This window comes from Aethalodelphis obliquidens, unplaced genomic scaffold, assembly GCF_003676395.1.
Source record: "Aethalodelphis obliquidens isolate GAN/ISIS:26980383/991018 unplaced genomic scaffold, ASM367639v1 scaffold30, whole genome shotgun sequence".
In the NCBI taxonomy this organism is placed as follows: Eukaryota; Metazoa; Chordata; class Mammalia; order Artiodactyla; family Delphinidae; genus Aethalodelphis; species Aethalodelphis obliquidens.
The window spans coordinates 2,986,610-3,007,860 of NW_020837974.1; the positions used below are offsets into that span (position 1 = coordinate 2,986,610).

The 21,251-nt window shown below is 41.7% G+C and overlaps 1 protein-coding gene across 2 annotated transcripts in view; it reads left to right on the top strand.

Annotated features, from left to right (window-relative positions):
• Positions 1–21,251, top strand: part of SDK1 (sidekick cell adhesion molecule 1) — a 540,366-nt gene that overhangs the window by 372,191 nt on the left and 146,924 nt on the right. For both annotated transcript variants that reach the window (XM_027125645.1, XM_027125644.1), the window contains 2 exons: positions 16,032–16,147; positions 17,978–18,170. In XM_027125645.1, the coding sequence (XP_026981446.1) occupies positions 16,032–16,147; positions 17,978–18,170 (309 nt within the window). The remainder of the gene's footprint in view (positions 1–16,031; positions 16,148–17,977; positions 18,171–21,251) is intronic.

Genomic DNA, 21,251 nt, shown 5'->3' on the forward strand with positions numbered 1-21,251 from the left:
TTTCTTGTAAAAAGGCCTGGAAGTAAGAACCAACCTAACAGCACGGAGCTTCCCAGTAACCCCCCAAAATAAACAGGCTTTCTTGGGTAAATGGATGACTCCAAGTCAGGGACAGGCAATAGATAATATATCATATAATATGTAACTCCAAAAAGTAAAGAAGCTTCTCAGACACTCGTGAGGGCTTGTTGGGAAGACTCCTGTGCCACCTTGAAGAGGCTCCCACTCGTTAAAGGTGGGATAATGTGAAAATCAATAGTAATAACTGCAGTGAATTGAAGTGTTCCAAATACATTTCAGTCCATGGATTCGTAACAGTATATATGTTAAAAGCCTCATTAGGGCTTCCCTGGTGGCGCAGTGGTTGAGGGTCCGCCTGCCGATGCAGAGGACACAGGTTCGTGCCCCGGTCCGGGAAGATCCCACATGCCGCGGAGCGGCTGGGCCCGTGAGCCATGGCCGCTGAGCCTGCACGTCCGGAGCCTGTGCTCTGCAATGGGAGAGGCCACAACAGTGAGAGGCCCGCGTACCGCAAAAAGAAAAAAAAAAAAAAGCCTCATTAGTCATCTTTGGAGAATGCTAGGGAAACTATTGCATACTGAATTTGTATAAAACTTTCCAATCAAAATCCCCAAATTTTTAGTGAGAAACTTGACCTTGATGGGTAAACACAACTTACTCACTGTCTGGTTTTATTCTTGAGATGGTCCCATTCAGACTTTTCATGATAACCTCTTCAAATATTTGAAAGTAACCACTGACAAGAAAGTATTTGCACAGGTGGTCACAAATGCCTGAAGATTATTTATTGCCTTTTCCACAGTTGAGAGAAAGTTCTTTCTTGCCATTAACCAGAATGTAGATAATTCAGCCTCTTTAAATTATACTTTAAGGGTGGTGTTTCTTTAAGTTAACAGTTCTTCCTTCTATTCCTTTGACAAATGTAATGTCAAACGGTTTTTGTGATAATGTGAATGGATTTGGAATCTGATCAAATGTTTTTCATATCAAGTATTTAAAAATAATGGGCATTTCTGTATATCTACACAGATAACTGCTGCGAGTCCTAATAATTTTTCTTTAGCGTTCAAACACTGATTCCTTTAGAATTATAAAGCTGATTAGATGTCACTAGTGAACAATTTTTAACCCTATAAGGAAGTTGAAGGTTTGCTTTGAAGCCATCCATTTTGCACATACATGTTAGTAGACAGTCACAAGGCCTGGGGAGTTCTCTGTTGTGTCCATTCAGGTGCTGAAAATGTCACTTAATGACCATTTTTGGTACCAGTAACTTTTCCTTCAACAACCCTTCAAAGTGAGACCCATTCACTAAAAACACTAACAACAATGGCAATAATAATGCTTTGTTCAGTTCACAGACTCTTGCAAAAGCTCTCGTAGGCTTCAATTTGAAACTGAAATCAGAAATAGGGAAGTTCCATTTATGAATAATACTGTTAGAAGATAAATGGTTGGCATGGCAGGTGATCCAGAGACAGACCCAGTTGAGATCATTAAGTCAACGTTTCCATTGCAGGCCGATGAGTACTGACTAATGTACAGCACCAGCTGGCATCCCTCCAACGAAGTTCTTTTGTCAGAGTGGTACATTCTGATTCCATTGCCTGCACAAAGCGAAAGACAGGCGGGACTACAGTGGCTTGGACTTTGTTAGATTTTCCTCCTGATAACGTCATCTAACGAGGAGTTCAGGTGTACAGGCTACCCCTTACAGACGAGAACTTCTCTGTGACTAAAACAATGGATTTCTTCAATCTCAGGCTTTTCAGATTGAATTTTGCCACGAAGTCTTTTTTGTTTATACTTTGCGTTTTTTAGTGTAACTATAATTGGTTTACAGTATTGTGTTAGCTTCAGGTGTAGAGCTTCAGATTCTTTTCTATTATAGGTTATTACAGGATACCTGTATTGAATATAGTTCCCTGTGCTATACCATAAATACTTGTTTATCAATTTTATGTATAGTGGGGTGTTTCTGTTAATCCCATACTCCTAATTTATCCCTCCTCCCCGCCTTTCCCCTTTGGTAACCATAAGTTTGTTTTCTATGTCTGTGAGTCTGTTTCTGTTTTGTAAATAAGTTGACTTGTATTGTTTTTTTAGATTCCACATGTGAGTAATATCATATTATATTTGTCTTTCTCTGTCTGATTTACTTAATATGATAATTTCTAGGTCCCTCCATGTTGCTGCAAGTGGTGTTACTTCATTCTTGTTTATGGCTGAGTAATATTCCGTTGTGTATATGTACCCCATCTTCTTTATCCATCGACGGACACTTAGGTTGCTTTTGTCTTGGCTATTGTGAAGACTGCTGCAGTGAACATTGGAGTGCCTGTATCTTTTTGAATTAGCGTTTTCTTCTTTTCAGGATATATGCCCAGGAATGAGATTGCTAGATCATATGGTAATTCTATTTTTAGGTTTTTAAGGAATCTCCAGACCGTTTTCTGCAGTGGCTGCACCAATTTACATTCTCACCAGCAGTGTAGAGGGTTCCCTTTTCTCCACACCCTCTCCAGCATTGATTATTTGTAGACTTTCATCATGGCCATTCTGACTGGTTTGAGGTGATATCTCATTGTAGTTTGATTTGCATTTCTCTGACAATTGGTGATGTTGAGCATCTTTTCATGTGCCTGTTGGCCATCTACATGACTTCTTTGGAGAAATGCCTATCTAGGTCTTCTGCCCATTTTTTGATTGGATTGTTTGTGTTTTTTTGATATTGAGTTGCATGAGCTGTTGATATATTTTGGAAATTAAGCCTTTGTTGGCTGCATCATTTGTGAATATTTTCTCTCCATAGGTTGTCTTTTCATTCTGTTTATGGTTTCCTTTGCTGTGCAAAAGCTTATGGGTTTGGAGTTCGGGGTTTTTTGGAGCACGAGCCACGCATCTCGTTGCGTGGCCCTGCACCTTGCGTGGCCCTGCAATAAACCTTCCTCTGCTCCAAAAAAAAAAAAAAGCTTATGGGTTTATTAGGTCCCATTTGTTTATTTCTGCTTTTATTTCTTTTGACTTGGGAGACTAATTGAAGAAAATATTACTACAATTTATGTACACAAATGTTTCACCTATGTTCTCTTCTAGGAGTTTTATGGTGTCATGTCTTATGTTCAGGTCTCTAAGCCATTTTGAGTTTAATTTTGTGTACAGTGTTAGGGAGTGTTCTAATTTCATTGATCTACATGAGACTCTCCAGCTTTTCTCCATTGTATATTCTTGCCTCCTTTGTTGAAAATTAATTGACCATAGGTGTGTAGGTATATTTCTAGGCTGTCTATTCTGTTCCGTTGATCCATATGTCTGGTTTTATGCCAGTACCATGCTATTTTGATTACTGTAGCTTTGTAGTATTGTCTGAAGTCTGGGAGGATTATGCCTCCTGCTTTGTTCTTTTTCCTCAGGATTGCTTTGGCACTTCTGGGTCTTTTGTGCCTCCATATAAATTTCAGGATTATTTGTTCTAGCTCTGTGAAAAATGTCATGGGTAATTTGATAAGGGTCACATTAAATTGGTAAGTTGCTTTGGGTAGTATGGCCACTTTAGCAATATTAATTCTTCCAACCCAAGTCTTTATACCTTTCTGTCAGCATTGGTATACAAAACTTATAAATTTGTTCTCTAGTGTCTTGTTTATTCCCAGTGTCCATTTAGCTTTGATGATTTCATCCTTAGCAGCCTGTCTGGTATGAGGTACACTGTGGTGCCCCTGTCCAGAACAGTTCCTCTAGGTGACACACCCATCCCCAATGCCAACACCTGGTCTGTTGAGGCTCAGAGCTGTGGCCCTCCTGGGCACTGCTACTGCCAAGGGGACGTGCCCCTCCCAAGGGGACCCCCTCCCGTGGTTCAGTCTATGACCAATGGCTGGTTGCTGTGGGCACAGAAAAGTCCAGTCCCTTGGCCTCAGTTTAGGACAACTCGAAGGGGCATCCCTGCTCTGGAACTCCCTGTGGGATCAATGAGACATCGCTGGAAGCCTCTCCTTCTGCCCAGCCCTGGCCTCTTCTCTTCCTTGGCAGCGTGTCTACGGAGCACCCATAAATCTTATACAGAAAACTCTTCGTGGCCAGAGTCTGTTTCCAGGGCACTCGGTCTAATACACGTATGTTTTTGAAACAATGTTGTACGCATTTCTTCTGAGGCAGTCAAACCACTACTACATATCAAGTGCAGTTACCAACATCAGTACCCATCAGTCGGCAGTGGAAGCTTTTCTGATTTCATAATCTTCCAGACTGAGTGTGTCTCCGGGTCATCTGACATGTCATCCGTGCAGCTTCTAACCGTGTTCTTCAGAAATGGTACCTTGCCTGTTTCCTGTGTTTCATTGGTCTCAGACTCATTGCTGACAGTTTCTACACAGCCTGGCAATGTGAGTGATTCCGCAGTTGCAGGAGGAGTTTGGCTTTAGCTATTAAATGCCGGACTTTGTAACTAGCTTCTTGTACTCAGACTGGTACAGTTGTAACCAGACTCACAAATACTTGTCCTTCTTACTTTGTACCTGCAGACAATTTTCCCAGTTCTAATATTTTTGTGTAAGAGTGATGTTTTGGCGAACGGTGCTGGCATAATTTTCCTGGTATCTTTGCTTCCATCAAATACTACATTTAGGCTGAAGAAGAAGATTATCGGAACACACAAGTCTGAATTCTAGATCAGCCTCGTCATGGTCCCTGATTAGAAAATGTTTCTACTATTCTGACTCGGTATACCTGGTGATGTTCCTTTAATCAAAAGGTTGTTCATTATGGTGAGAAAATATGTCTTTATAAATACAAAATAGTATTAATAATATTGACCTAAATAATTTTAATAAAGATTTACATATTTAAATATCAAGTACAACAAAGTGGACTATATGTATGTATGTAGTAACTTCAGAAATCAACTTTTCAAAAAGTTTTGGTTGAACAAATTCTTAAGAAAGTTTTCAAATAAATCGGGTTGGAAAATCCAAAAAAAATGCATGCAGTAAGCAATATTGATACATTCCTTTTTTATTTAATTAAAGGATTAAAATTCTGAAATGCTCATGACATATATAAGTTCTGTAATCTCTTATCCAAAATATTTCAAAAAGTAAATTATTTGAAGCTGTAAAGCCCTGTAGTCCTTTCTAATGAGTTGATTTCATTAAGTAGGTTATTTTTTTTCCTTTTTTTTAACTTGAAGTATAGCTGATTTACGATGCTGCATTAGTTTCAGATGTATAGCAAAGTGATTCAGTTATGCATATATATACACATATACATACACATATATAGATAATCTTTTTCAGACTCTTTTCCATTATGGGTTATTACAAGATATAGAATATAGTTCCCTGTGCTATATAGTAGGTCCTTGTTGTTTATCTGTTTTATATACAGTAGTGTGTATCTGACACCAAGTTCTTAAAGGGTAATCTTAAAGGTGAGAAAAAGTGGCTCATGGGATTGACAAGGTATACCACACAGAAATCTTCCTAGAATCCCCTCTAGACTCTCTCTTTATCAGACTTTTTTCACTCTCTGCAACTGCCAAAAATCATTCTCTCTCCCCCCCCACATGTACACACACATGTACACACACGTACACGCACATGTGTACACACATGTACACACACATGCACATGTGTGCACATGCACACACACAGTTCCCTACCTCCCTGCCACACCGCTTTCTCTGCCCTTCCTCCTTCATCACTGGCTGTCACCTCTGTGGCCAGTGACCCTCACTGCCTTCCGAAGCCCCCTGGGAAGCATACCCTTGCTTCCTTCTCTGATTCCTCTTCTTCCGTGGGAAGCAGCCGCTTGGAATTAAGATGGACCCATTCATTCTCCACTTCGTTACTTACTAAGCCACGATGGCCACCCTTGCCAAGACCAGTACCATGTACTTTCACATATTTGCTTTCTTTTCTTCAGATTCTACAGTTAAGCACCAAGGAATCCTTTTTTTTTCTTTTAATAGATCTTTATTGGAGTATAATTGCTTCACAATACTGCGTTAGTTTCTGTTGTGCAGCAAAGTGAACCAGCCATGTGCACACACATGTCCCCAGATCCCCTCCCTCTGGAGCCTCCCTCCCACCCTCCCTATCCCACCCCTCTAGGTCATCGCAAAGCACCGAGCCGATCTCCCTGTGCTGTGCTGCTGCTTCCCACCAGCTGTCTTACGTTCAGTAGTGTATATATGTCGATGCTACTGTCACTTCACCCTAGCTTCGCCCTCCCACCCCATGTCCTCAAGTCCATTTTCTATGTCTTCTGTAGGTTATTATTTTTAAACATGTTTTTAAATTTCTAAAAAATGATTCATTTTGAAATTTCATCAAGAATCAGATCTTGCTGAGTTTACATCACTATCCAAGATGAAAGGAAGGGAATGAGGGAGAAGAACAGATTTTAAATCATTCATGTTTTATCGGGGAGCACTTAATACCAGAAAATAATCGTAAGCATAATCACACATGCCCTGTATGTATGACTAGGTGAAAATACTAACCAAATTAATTGAAAAAAATACCCCCCCACACTGAACAACAACAACGATTCACTGATGAGAAGCAACTTGCAGCTAAAGTAAAGCTCAGCTTGACAAGCTGGACGAGTGGGCGTCAGGGAAGGCGTGGCTTAGCCACTCCCAGCCCCCCTGGCCGCAGATACCATATATTGTAGAAAGTGCAAAATAGTGACGGATTCAGGAGGTTTACGGAGCAAGTCTATGTATAGTTTCACTTTTTAAATAGACTTTAGAGGAATTTTCGGTTCACAGCAAATTTGAACAGCGGGTACAGAGATTTCCCATCTCCCCCTGCCCTTCCCACAGCGTCCGTCACTGTCAGCGTCCCCCTCCAGACGGTAATTCTGTTATCGCTGATGAACCTATTCTGACGCCTGTTTATCACCCAGAATCCATAGTTCGCTTCAGGATTTACTCTTGGTGTTGGACATTCTGTGGGCTTGGACAAATGTAGAATGGCACGTGTCCGCCATTACAGTATCACACAGAATCGTTTCCTTGCCCTAGAAATCCCGTGTTCCATCTGTTCATCCCTCCCTCCCCAGCCCTGACAACACTGATCTTTTTCTGTCTTCAGTTTTGCCTTTCTCAGCATGTCATATAGTTGGACTCCTAAGGGATGGAGCCTTTCCGGATTGCCTTTCTTCGCTTAGCAATGTGTGTAATGCACACATATAGTTTTCAAATGTAGTTTCAACAGTTGTACATTTTTGAGTGGCTGTAAACAGTGGTTTACTACTGTGAAAAGTTGACAGACGTGAGAATCTCCCAGCCCAGGTGCACCCCGTGGACAGCACCCTGATGGGACCACTCTACCCTGCAGTGCCCCCTACTCGCCACTCTCTAAGAAATCCATTCTCAGCTCCCAGAAATGGCCCTCGTTTTAGGTTGCAAAGTTTTCCATGAGGAAAAGGACTCCTGTATCTGAAACCACTCCTGTGGTTTTCCTTTCGCGTAACCTAGTTGTTAGGTGCCCTCGCGTGCTGGGTGCTTCACCACAGAGCTCCTTGTCCTTGGCTGTGAGAATTGAGACAGTAGCCAGTGAGCTAATGCTGTATCCCGCTTAAGACCGAGGACACACTGGGATCTGTGCTGTGGGGGAATTACCTGGTGAAAATGGATTTTTTTTTTTTTGAGCAATGAAAATCACAGAAAAGCATAACACCTGTCACTTCACCAGGCCTCTTCAAGGCCTGCAGCTAGAGGATTGGAAAGAATGGTACTTCAAATGCTGATTATCTGGGGAGAAAAGGTCCCTGGAGGCCACAGCTTCCAGCTAGGATCCTGGTGAAGACTGAACCCGGCTCTGGACACGTGGGCCTCCACCTTCCTGCAGACCGGTGGCAGCTCAGAGCCTAAGCCCGGCCTTCCCCAGAAGGGCAGGGTTACCTAACCGTCGCTAATTAAGACCTTTCAGCCACAGTGACTCGTGTGTTTGAAGCACTGTCAAGAAGGATCTATGGGCTGTAGGTCTTCTTCTCACCTGAGGGAATTTTTAATCCCGTTGTTCGCAAATCTGAGTCACTTTTGATGACAATAATTAGGAAAAAGAGAAGCTGAAGGATCTGAGAGAGAAGAGCGCTGAGAAAAGTTGGCGATTTTTGGAGTAAAACCCAGGATGGGTAAGAGAAAGGGATCTGAGGCCTCGGAACCTCTATCCTGTGACTTTGGGGTGGAGAGTGTGTGCAAAAGGGCCGGACCCTGTGAGCTTTGATGTGAGGACGGCACAGACAGTGGTTCTCGAGTCTCATGGTTGTGTGCCGTCTTGGGTAATGAGAAGGGAGGGGGAATTGCCTTCTTAACCGGGTCAGCCAGGGCTGGAGGCCTGGGTCCTGGGGTGCGGTGAGGGGGCAAATGAGCGCCTCTTGGCGTGGTTGTTACGTGGCACCAACACAGCCTCTCGGCGTGGCTGTTACGTGGCACCAACGCAGAGCAAAGCAAAGAACAGCAGGAGATTCCTGCTCATTTCGTTTATGCAAAATGCCATTTTAGTAAAGTGTTTGATCCGTATGGTCTTAGTTTAGAGAAATGTAACAACATTTGACTGGAAAGTTGTGCGGAATTTCAGAGTCAGTGATTGGAAATGAAATCCCAGAACTAAGCCTGCGAAGAATGAGAGCGTGGGATCTGAGAGAAAACGCCGCAGCTCTTTTCAGTCCTTTCCCAAACAGCCCTTGATAGTTGTCCTTCCCCTTCCCTTCCCTCTTTTTCTCCTTCCTCCCCTTTCCCTCTTTTCCTTCTTTCTTCCGGGGGAGATCGTCCGGTTATCCATTGCTGTAGAATGAACTTAGAGGCTGAAGGCGTCATATCTCATGGTTGGGTGGGCTGGGAATTGGAGCCCGGAGGGGCAGTGCCTTGTGCCCGGTCAGTTGGCAGATGGGCTGGGCTGGCGGGTGGGTGTCGGGGGAGGGGAGATGGGTTCACTCACAGCAGGGAAGGCTGTGAGGCCGGGCACCCTGGGACCGTCCACCTGGGCACCTGCACACAGCCTCTCCAGCATGGTGGCTGCAGGGTCACCAGACTCCTGCCATGGCCTCTCGGGGCTCCCAGAAAGGACAGTCCTAGAGATAAGGAGTAGAAGCTTCTAGTTCATTAAGGCCTGGGTTGTATTCTCTTGGTCAAAATAGTCACAGAGCCTGCATTCAGGGGGTCCAGACACAGACACCACCTCTAGGTGAGAGAAAAGCATCAAAGAATCTGCAGCATTTTTAAACTCAGATTTGTCGCGGTATAACTGGCATACAGTAAAATTCTGCCTCGAGGGTAGAGCTCTGCGCCTGCCCTCAGCCCTTGGCAACCATCCGCGTTTTCTCTCCTGTAGCTTTTCCTTTTACAGAATATCATAAACGTGGGAAAACCCGGCATGTAGCCTTTTGGGTCAGGCCCCTTTCCCTAGTGTAATGCATTTGAGGCCCACCTATGTTGCTGGTGAGCGTGAGACGCTCCTTCCCGCTCACTGCTGAGCAGTGTTCCATCCCGTGGACGGACCATAGTTCGTTCTCCTCTCCACCAGTCGAAGGGCTTTGGGATGTTTCCAGTTTAGGGTGGTTATGACTAAAACTGCTATAAATGTGGCATACGGATTTTTATGAGAACTGAAGTTTTCGCTTCTGTTGCATACATACTTAGGGGTAGGACTGCTGGATTCTGTGGCTAGAGCGTGTTTAACTCCGTAAGAAACTACCAAAGTGTTTTCCAAGTACCTGTTACCATTCCGCATTCCCATGAAAAGTATGAGACTTCCAGTTGCTTTGCATCTTCACTAAAATCTGGTCACTGTTTTATTTTAACTCTTCTAGTAGGTGTATAGCGGTATCGCATCACGATTTAATTTCCCTGGGGGCCAGTGATGTCGATTGAGGGCCTTTTCGTGTGCTTATTTCTATCGTTATATTTTCTTTGTTGAAGTAACTATTTAATTAGTTTGGGCAATTTTTTGAGTTTCTGGTTTTCTTATTATTGAGTTTTGAAAGTTTTTTGTATATATTCTGAATAAAAGTCCTTTATTGGATATGTGTCTTACAAGTATTTTCTCCCAATCTGAGGCCTCTCCTTTTATTTCCTCAGCAGGTGTCTTTCATAGAGCAGAAGTTTACAGTTTTCTTCTTTTGTGGGTTGTACCCTTGCTGTCATATCCAGAAATCTTTGCCTAACCCGACATCAAAACTATTTTTTCCTAGAATTTTTATAATTATAGATTTACATTTAAGCCTGTGATCCGTGTCCGTTTTGAGTTAGTTCTCATATACGGTGTAAGGTATGGACCCAGATTGGTTGTTGTGGGGTTTTCTGGCACATGGGTGTCCAGTTCGTTCCAGCACCGTCTGTTGAAAAGACTCTCTTTTTCCACAGTTGGCCTTTGTGCTTTTGTTAAAAACCAGCTGATATGCATGTGAATAATTTCTGAACTCTGTTTTACTGATCGATGTGTTCCTCCTTTCTCCAGTAACACTTTGTTTTAATTACTGTAGATTTATAGTTAGTTTTGATATCATGTAGTAAAGGTTGTCCAATTTTGTTCTTCTTTTTGGAAATTGATTTTGCTATTCTAATTTCTTTGTTTTTCCATATACATTTTAAAGTCAACTTTTCAATTTCTAAAAACTGCTAGCTGCAGTTTTGGTTGGGATTGCATTCAACCCATAGATCAGTTGGGGGAGAGTTGACACCTTTGTTATGTTGTCTTCCAACCATTAATGTGCGACTCATCCTTTACTTGGGGCTTTAATTTCTTTCATCAGTTTTCAGCATACGGATCTTGCGTACAGTTTGTTAAATTAATATCTATTTCATGTTTTAACTGCCATGTAAATGGTACTGACTTTATTTTATTTTATTTTATTTTATTTAGTTTTGGCTGCGTGGAGTCTTCGTGGCTGCCGCAGGCTTTCTCTAGTTGCGGCGAGCGGGGCTTCTCTTCGTTGCAGTACGCAGGCTTCTCATTGTGGGGGCTTCTCTTGTTGCAGAGCATGGGCTCTAGGCGCAAGGGCTTCAGTAGTTGCAGCACGTGGGCTCAGTAGTTGTGGCTCGTGGGCTGTAGGGCGCAGGCTCAGTAGTTGTGGCGCACGGGCTTAGCTGCTCCGCGGCATGTGGGATCTTCCCAGACCAGGGCTCGAACCCGTGTCCCCTGCGTTGGCAGGTGGATTCTTAACCACTGTGCCACCAGGGAAGCCCCAGTACTAAATTTTTCATTTCAATTTCCAGTTGTCCATTGCTCATGTTTCAAAATATAATTGACTTCTGTGTTTTGATCTTGCTACTTTCAGTTCTAGGAGTATATAGTTGGTAGACTGAGGAATTTTCTACATGGATGATCATATTGTCTGTGAATAGAGAGAGGCTGTTGTGTTTTGTTTTGTTTTCCTTTTCGATCTGTGTGCCTTTGATTTCTGTTTCTCGGATTACTGCACCAGCTTGCCCTTCCAGAATAGGAATGGCAAGAAAGACACCTTTGCTTTGTTGCTGATCTCAGGGGAAAGCGTTCAGTTTTTCATTTTAAATAAGTTGTTGGTTGTAGGTGATTTACAGATGCTCCTTAGCAAGTTCAGTACGTTCCTTTTAATTCCTAGTTTGAGGGGTTTCTTTTCATCACTATTGGAGGTTGAATTTTGTCAAATTCTTTTTCTAAATCTATTAAGATGATTATATTTTTAAAATTCTATTGATGATGTTGAATTACCCTGATTGATATTCGAATATTGAGCCAGCCTTATGTTTATAAGATAAACCCCACTTGATTAGGATAAATTGTGATTTTTACATATTGCTGAATTTGACTTTCTAATTTTTTTTTTTTTTTTTTTTTTTGGTACACGGGCCTCTCACTGTTGTGGCCCCTCCCGTTGCGGAGCACAGGCTCCGGACGCGCAGGCTCAGTGGCCATGGCTCACGGGCCCAGCCGCTCCGCGGCATGTGGGATCCTCCCGGACCGGGGCACGAACCCGCGTCCCCTGCATCGGCAGGCGGACTCTCAACCACTGCGCCACCAGGGAAGCCCGACTTTCTAATACTTTATTAAGGGTTTTTGCGCCTGTGTTCTCAGGGATATTGGCCTGTAGTTTTTTTTTTTTTTCAACATCTGTTTCTTATTTTGGTGTTAGGATAATGCTTTACAATGTCTTTTATTTCATTCTTCAAATGCTTGGTAGAATTAACCAGTGAACCTTATATGCTTAGAGGTTTTTTTGTTGGAAGGGTTTAATTTTGTATTCAAATATTTGATAGCTCTTTGACTACTCAGGTCATCTATTTCTTCTTGAGTAGATTGGAAGTATGTTTCTTTTAAAGAATTTGTTCATTTCATCTAAGTTGTTGAATTAATGAGCATAAAGATACTCAAAATGCTCTTCTATTCTTTTAATCTCAGTAGGGTTTATAGAGGCGTCTCCTGATACTGGTGATGTTGATAATTTGTGATTTCTGTCTATTCTTGATCAGTCTGGCTAGGAGTTTATTGATATTTAAAAGAACCAGCTTTTGGATTCATTGATTTCCTCAATTACTGTTTATTTTTATTTCATTGATTTCTGCTCTTTTTCTTTACTGTTTCTTTCCATAGGTTTAATTTACTCTCACAGATTCTTAAGGTAGAAGTTTCGATTCTAATATAAACATCCAAATGCTATAAATTCCCCTCTAACACTTCTGCATCCCCAAATTTTGATATGTTGTGTTTTTCACTTCCATTAAACTGAAAATGCTTTCTAACTTTCCATGTGATTTCCTCTTTAACTCATGGGTTATTTTGAAATGTGCTCCTTAATCTTGAAGTTTTTAGGGATTTTCTACATATCTTTCTGTCGTTAATTTCAAGTTTAATTCTGTTGGGTCATAAAACATACTTTTTGTGATTTCAGTTATTTTTAACTTGTTTAGGTTTGTTTTATATGACATGTATATTTCAAATATGTCCACCTCAGTTAAGTTCCATATGTGCTTGAAAAGAACGTGTAGTATGTTGTTATTGGGTAGATTTCAAAAGAAACATTATGTAGGTCAAGTTACTTGATGATGTGGTTCTTGTAGATCCTTACTGATATCCTTTGTCTACCTCTTTTTTTTTAAATAAAGGAGTGTTGAAGTCGCCAACTATACTAATAGATTTGTCTAGTTTTTACTTTCAGTTTTTTCAGTTTTGCCTTTTGTACTTTGAAGCTCTGTTGCACCTGCATTTAGGATTGCTGAGTCTTCTTGGTGAATAGATCACGTCATCATTATATAATATCCCTCTTTATCATTGGTTTTATTCCTTGGTAGGGTATTTACTTTGACTGATACTAATATAACCACTCCAGGTTCCTTTTAATTAGCGTTTCATGTATTTTTTTCCGTTCTCTTACTTTTAAGCTATTTGTGTCCTCATAGTCAAAGTGGGGTTGTTTTAAACACCGTGTAGTTGGGTCTCGCTCTTCATCCAACTGATAATGTCTCTTTTATTGGCTTATACAATAAAATATATTGATAATATATTACATTATATATTTAATGTAACTGTCGATATGATGGGATTAAAACCTGCCGTTTCGCTAATTGTTCTTTATTTGTTTTCTCTCTTATCTTTTTCCTTTTCTCTTCCTTTTGCCTGCCTGCTTTCTGATTCATTAGATATTTTTAGAATTACATTATTTTTTCTACTCTTGCCTTATTTAGATCTCTTTTTCAAATCTGTTTAGTGATTACTCTGGAGTTTAAATATATATATCATTCATTAACTACAATGTATCTTGAAATCCATTGTGTGAGTAATGTAGGGACCTTGTAGCAGTATACCTTCAATCCCTTCTTCCCACCTTTTGTGCGATTGTGGTCAGTCATTTTATTCTTACCTATGTTATAAGCCCACAATAAATTGCTACTATTTTTTGAGAGCCAAAATAAGAAGAAAGTACATTACATTTACTTCATTTTAACTATTTCCAGAAGTCATCAATTCTTTGCATAGATCTAAAGTTTTGGTGTCTGATATCATATTCCTTTAACATTTGTCATAGTGCATGCAGGTCTGCCAGTAATGAATTCTCTCAGTTTTTGTCTTTCTGAAAATGTCTTTTTTTTGCTTTCATATTTAGAAGATATTTTCACAGAATGTAGAATTCCGGGGTGATAGATTTTTCTATCAGTCCTTTAAAGATATCACCCCATTACCTTCTGGCTCACATAGTTTCTGATGAGAAGGGCTGTTATTCTTGTTTTTGTGTCTTACATGCATTGTACCTTTTTGTGTATCTGCAGCACAGACTTTCTATGTACTCCCTTGCTAGCCCACATTCAGCCTTTAGCAATTCATTAAGAATTTCGCTGAATTTTCCCAATTGTGTGGTGTCCATTGCTCTTTCTCTCGTGCTCTGTCACAGGCGAGCCCATGTTCACATTCCAACTCCTTGGGGAGGTCCGTCTTTTCTTATATTTTAGACACTTGGTTGCCCTGTGACCTCAGCTTCCTTACGGGCTCAAGAAAAGGTCGGACTCTATCGTTTGTTCAGCTTTTTCTCATGCTTAATGGCTGCGATGTTCTTTCCAACTTTCTACAGCCTAGGCAAAGCAATCCCCGTGGCCATTTTTAGTCCACAAATTTTGGATGGGTGCTGAGTGAGAAGTGGGACAGTCTTCTTGGTGACTTACTGAGGGAGGGACCCAGAGATAGCGCAGCCAGAGCAGATGGGAAAAGACAGGTGACCTGGAGCGTGACTGGAGGGGCCTGGATGAATTCTATGTTTTTCACCTCTGCCTAATGAGATGAGCTTCTGAAGAAGAGTGTAATGAAAGGTGTATAGTAATTTTTAACAGGACCATGCTCTGTCCTCACGTGTTTTGTGCCAAGAGCCTCTTGTCTTTGTTTCTGTACCTTAAGCCAAAGGGTCCTTTGGGATTCTGTGTCTTTCTTTTGAAACAAGCTCCTGAAGAACCAGGACCTTCGTTTGCATCCTGCAAAACGTTGCCGTGGCACGGCCAGTGGACTAGTACCCTCTCCAGGGGCCACTGAGGTTATCGTCCTTAAAAAGCTGGCCATGTCACGTCACTGCTGTTTTCCAAGGCTTTTGATTCCCCATTGCCTACCGTATACACTGTTGTCCACTGTGTTCGGCATGTGAGGCAATCCCCACAGCGACCTGTCTACTTCCTCCGCCCCTCTTACCCCCGGGCCCCATGTCCAGCCATGCTCACTGTTTTCTCGCCATTCACCAGGTTTTTCATAATACCACGCCTTTGCTCACTCCGTTTTCCCAGGTGCGAATGCCTCTCTCAAGGCCTTTCCCTCCTCAGAGTTCTATCCCAGACCTAGTGCAGGTGTCTTCTGACGTGAGGCCTTCCATGCTTCCCTAGGGCAGAGGCTCTGCCCTGTGTGTTTTCTAGAGTCGCTTGCCTGTTTCAGTTCTGTGAGTGCTTCCCCTAGAATATGACTTCCTTGCAGACAGGCCACTGGGCAGGTGTATGATTGGGTTCAGTAGCTGTTGAAATCAATAAAAGAAGCGGAAAGTGGAAATTGTTTAAATGATAATTTCTATGGCAGACAAAGAGAAATTGAGCCTACAAATGAATAAATAACAATATCTATGAAAAAGGATTTTTTTTTTTCATGTGAAGGATAATTGGGCTTGAAACACTGTGACATATAACAGGGAAAGCAGATTTCTGGATGAAAGCTTGCCTTGATCTCAAATATTGGGTAACTGAAAAAAGAAATCAGAGAACGCTTTTGTTTGCTATGCATCCTGGGATCCCTAGGAAAGGCTCGCCCACGGGGCTAAGGTGATCCGGTCCACTTTTCTGCGTGTGCCTTAAAAAATTCCCCAGCAGAAAATGAGAAGTCGCCCAGTTCTTCTTCTTTGTAACGTCACGATTAGCTTCCCAAAACGTCCATCACCCTCCCCGTTCTCAGCGCTGCGATCGCTGGGGAATCCTGAGCAGCAGCTAAGCATCTCTTCTCCCCTCCCCTGCCCCGCGCCTCCTGCCGCGTGTCCTGCTGTCTCCCTCCGCTGCCCTGGAGCAGTGCCGACCTCGCCCCCGCAGAACGTGCAGGTGGAAGCCGTGAACTCCACAACCATCCAGTTCCTGTGGAACCCTCCACCCCAGCAGTTCATCAACGGCATCAACCAGGGCTACAAGGTAGGCGCCTTGGGCCACAGCCTCCGGGCGGCTGCCGTGGTGTGTCACGGTCTTGTGATGAGTGAGGGGGCTGCCCGCCCCTCATTTCATCAGGAACCCACGGCATCCGGTTACAGAGTGTGTTGACCTTCTGGGGTCACCTTTTATCCAGGGTCTTTTCATCAGCTATACTGGTTCAGAAACTCAAATTATTGGTTATCAAGAGGATGGTGCACGGGAATTCCCTGGCGGTCCAGTGGTTAGGACTCGGTGCTTTCACTGCCGAGGGTGCAGGTTCAGTCCCTGGTGGGGGAACTAAGATCCTGCAAGCCGCGCAGCATGGCCAAAAAACAAAAAGAAAGAAAAAAAGAGGACGGTTCATATAGAACTGAGCAATGTTATGAGAAGAGCCGTCCATTTTCAAATGCCCAGTCGGAGACTTCTCCCTGTTGATTGGAATCGGCATGTGTACAAACCACTTCTTCCTGGAAGGGCGTTCTCTCAAAGCACACTGGGTGCAACTGAGTGATGTTTCTACCAAGTAAGGATAAGTAGGTCCCCCTCTCGCTACTTTAGGGAAAGTTCTGTTTGTAGAACTGGGACCAGCTGACTCGGGGCACCTATCCGGACTGAATTAGAGACAAGGACAGACTCCTATCTGCCCTTCGTCTGAGTACCAGAATATGTTACCTTCAGAGATGTACCTGGATGCAGTTTCCAAAAGTACAGGTTACGTTTCCTTTTAGATCAGCATCTCCTGGCTGTCCTGGGAGACCATCTGAATGTTACCTGCAGCATGTTCGCAAATCTTCTGTGACAGCAGGTGAACTCAGGGAGTATCTTTATAGAGAGTTTGCTTGAAAACTTGGTCATTTCAGATTCAGAGGGTGTTATTGCCTCAGACACACAGTTAATTTTTTTCCCAATCTTTTTTCCATTTGGATTCAACTTACTAAAACACTTGGTTTTCACTAGAAAGGCAGACGTAGCTGGAAATTTGTCCTGCCTTTTTTTTTGCCCCCAGAGGTATCTACAGTCAGAAGCTCCTTAGAAAGGAAATCATGTTGATCAACGAAGTGGATTCTGCCTTCCTGACTCTCCTGTCAGGTCTTATTGGCAAGACTGGGGTGTTCATTCGATGGCTTGGTTGTCGGCCTAAAATCTATATAAATATGCTCCTTGTTCTGCACAGTGTCCATTTTCAGACCTAATTAACCCTAGAAATGTTTGGTGTCAGGAATTAAAAGTCACATTCATACATAATGTTGCCAAAACATTAAAACAACTTCCCTTGGAACGTGTATATGTACTATATTTCTTTAAAAGTATAATGTCTCCTAAAATCCTTTTTAGAAAACTGGTGTCATGTGAGTTATAAATAATTACCATTGTTCCCATTGAACCGGGGGCTTCTTTTTGAATCAGCAGGTGCCTAACTAGAAAAATGTTTGTACTGATGTTTGATTGCACTGATGCAGTTGAATAACAGTAATGTCATCATTATTTCTAAATGTTAAAAAATAAATATGTTCTGTAACATGTTTAAGTGAACAGAAGGTGAAGGTTTGAGGAGTGTCCATTTTCCCAATATGAGTTAGAGTAGATATTTTATTTATGTACACATGTATAAAAATATATATAAATATACATACTTGTACTCAATAATCTACGAGATATCTTTTAAACTCAATATTTTTCAGTGAGATTATAAAATGTAGGCTGTATGGGGTTCCTTAATTACAACTTTGCTTTCTTTGAAGACATTTTAATTGTGAAATAAAATTCTGGTGCAGACTTGAGGGTGAAGACATGCAATTAAAAGGATCTCTTTTTCACCCCGTTCCATCCCAGCTTCTGGCGTGGCCAGCCGATGTCCCTGAGGCCGTCACTGTCGTCACCATTGCTCCAGATTTCCATGGAGTCCACCATGGGTACATAACGAACTTGAAGAAGTTTACTGCTTACTTCACATCAGTTCTGTGTTTCACCACTCCGGGGGACGGGCCTCCAAGCCCGCCTCAGCTCATACGGACACATGAAGACAGTGAGTACTCCTTTCCAAGTTCTTATCGATAGCCTTTAGCCAGTTGTCAAAGAGGTTTGGGCCACTGTCGTATCCAGCACAGGGGAGGAGCCAGGGTGGGTCTCTAGCAAGCTCCGTGTTCTCAGTGTGTTCACAGTCTGCTCACCCTGGAGAGGTAAGTCATTGAAAGTAGTAATAATGTTTGCAGAGATGGTCTGTGGAGTGTGGAAGGAAGCCTGGCTAGAGGAAGGAGCTGTGAGGACAAGAGGGACAGTCCAGTCCCAGCTGTACAGTCAGCCTTTGGTCTTGTCTTGCTAGACTACTCTTCACTCAGATTTCAACTTCCAATCCCCTTACCTTCTTCTTGAATCTCCCCTTAAAGCCTCCCAGCCCATGTCTTCCCCGACCTTCCCTAGGGGAATCTCACCTGCGCCTCTCTAAGACCCTGGACTTTCCATTGTCTCCAGCTGGTCAATTCAGATCAGCTGTTTCTCTGCTCCTAGGCCAACTGATGCTTCTGGAAAACATTTTCTGAGAAAATGATCACAGATGTGCATAAAGATTTATATACAATGAGGTTAGTTACAATTATTAGTAATTGAAAAAAAAATGAAAAACATTCAAATGTTCCAAAGGGGGATAATTGAAAACCTATGGAATGACAATATACTAAATATTTTGTAGTTATTAAAAAGAAGTTTTGCGAGGAAACGGTCTTGATCTCATGTTACATGGTAAAAAAAAAAAAAAAAAACAGTATACAAAACTATATGAGTTACAAATTTTATACAAATACACTTGTATAACACCATATTAGCTGAGAAAAGACCTTGAAGGAAATATATCACAATTCCGACAGTTGTTATCTCCATGTGACATGATTATGGGTATCTTTTACTATTTTCTTCTTATTTCTCTGCATATTCTCTTTGCTACAATGAGTATGTACTCTTTTATAAGGAGAATTAAAACTTAAATAAGTTTAAAAAGGCTGCCATTTGTCTCTCCTCCAGCTTCCTCCTCTCCCATCTCAGCTGGGCTCTGGGTGTGGTCTGACCTTCTGTACTTATCTCTGCTCGGTGCTGTCATCCACTGCTCCGCTCTGTCCTGCCCCCTGAGACCCAGCTTCACTGTCCTCCCAGCAATGACACTTACAGAGGTCAAGGCCGTGCAAGTTGAGCTTCCTCGCTTCCCCCACTTCCACCTGAGTTTCCCTATGTTCTCACTCTTGGTCCTCTTCCCTCCTCTCTCAGAGGATGAAGAGTCTGACCTTTCCTCAGCCCACAAATGTGCTCAGGTCTCCCTCACCCGGAAGTGCCAACTCCCTGACCGTGCTGCCCACTGAGTCACCCAGCTCTCAGTATAAACGATTACTCTGCCTCCTAACCTCTCCCACTCCCCATAAGCCCTGGCCACCTGGCTTTCACTCCACTACTCTGCTGTAACCGCCTTGAATTGACTCAAGGTCTGTGTCAAATTAGTGACACAGGAAGAATAGAAATGGATTTCTTGACCCTCTGAGACCACTGATATTCCTCCCATTAAAAAGATAAAAAGTAACTCTGCCACTATTAACTGATCCCTGATGTTCTTTCCATACTCTGACTTTGATCTGCTATCTGCTTTTTCTTTAACTGAAATTTTATTGAGATAGTTATAGATTCACAGGAACTTGTAAGAAATAATACTAAGATCCCATGTACACTTAGCTCAGTTTCCATCAATGGTAACACTTGCAAAAGTATAGTACATCACAACCAGGATATCTACATTGATGCAACCCATCGATCCAATTTAGATCTCTGCAGTTTTACTTGTTCTCGTGTGTGTGTGTTTAGTTCTGTGCGACTTATCACATGTATAGATTTGTGTATCTACCATCACAATCAAGATACTGCATGGTTCCAATACCACAGAGATTCTTCTTTTATAGACATATCCATGTCCTTCCCTTTCTTCCTTTCTAATCTATATGTCCTTTATTTCTTTTTCTTGCCACATTGCAATGACTAGAATTTCTAGTACTATGTTGAATAAGAGTGGTGAGAGCAGACATTCTTGCCTTGTTCTTGATCTTAGAGAGAAAACATTTGGTCTTCTACTGTTAAGTATGATATTTCTCATAGCTGTTCTTTATCAAGTTGAGGTAACTTCCCTCTGATATTAACTTGCTGAGAGTTTTTGTCATGAATAAATGTTGAATTTTTTCAACTGCTTTTACAGCATCAATTGATATGACCATATGATTTTTCTTTTTAGTTTGTTAATTGATAAGGTGGATTGATTTTCAAATGTTGAACCAACCTTGCATGCTTGGAATAAATCCCACTTGGTCATGGTGTATAATTATTGTTCATGTTGTGGGATTCGGTTTGCTAATACCTTATGGAAGATGTTTTACATCTAAGTTCATGAGAGATATTGGTCTGAAATTTTACTTTGCTGTATTTATTGTCTTTGTCTGGTTTTGGTATCAGCATAATACTGGCCTCATAAAATAAGTTCGTACTCTTCTGTTTTCTGGAAGAGATTGTGTAAAATTGGTATTCATTCTTCTTTAAATGTTTGGTAGAATTTTTCAGTGAAATCCTCTGTTCCTGGAGAGTTCTTTTTTGGGAGTTTTTAAGTTATAACTTCAGATTCTTTAATGGTTACAGTACTGCTCAGTCGTCTGTTTCATTTTGGTAATATGTGATTTTCAAGGAATCAATCCACAAAGTTGTGGAATTTCTGAGTGTAAAGTTGTTGGTAGTACTTCCTTATTGTTTTTCTAGTGGCTGCAAAATATGTAGTCAGATTCCCTATTTCATTCTTCTGTTTTTTGTGGAGGTTTTTGGTCATTCTTCCTAGAAATTTATCAATTTTATTGATTTTTTTTGAAGAACCGCTATCTTGTTTCATTAACTTTTCTCTGTTGTTTTCTTATTTTCAATTTCATGGATTTCTGCTCTTATATTTCCTTCTGCTTGATTTGGTTTATTTTGCTTTTCTGTTTTTAATTTCTTGGGGTAAGCACTTAGGTGATTGATTTGAGGTCTGTCCTCATTTCTGATGTCAGCATTTAGTGTTATAAATTTTCCTCTTCACACTGCTCTAGTTGCA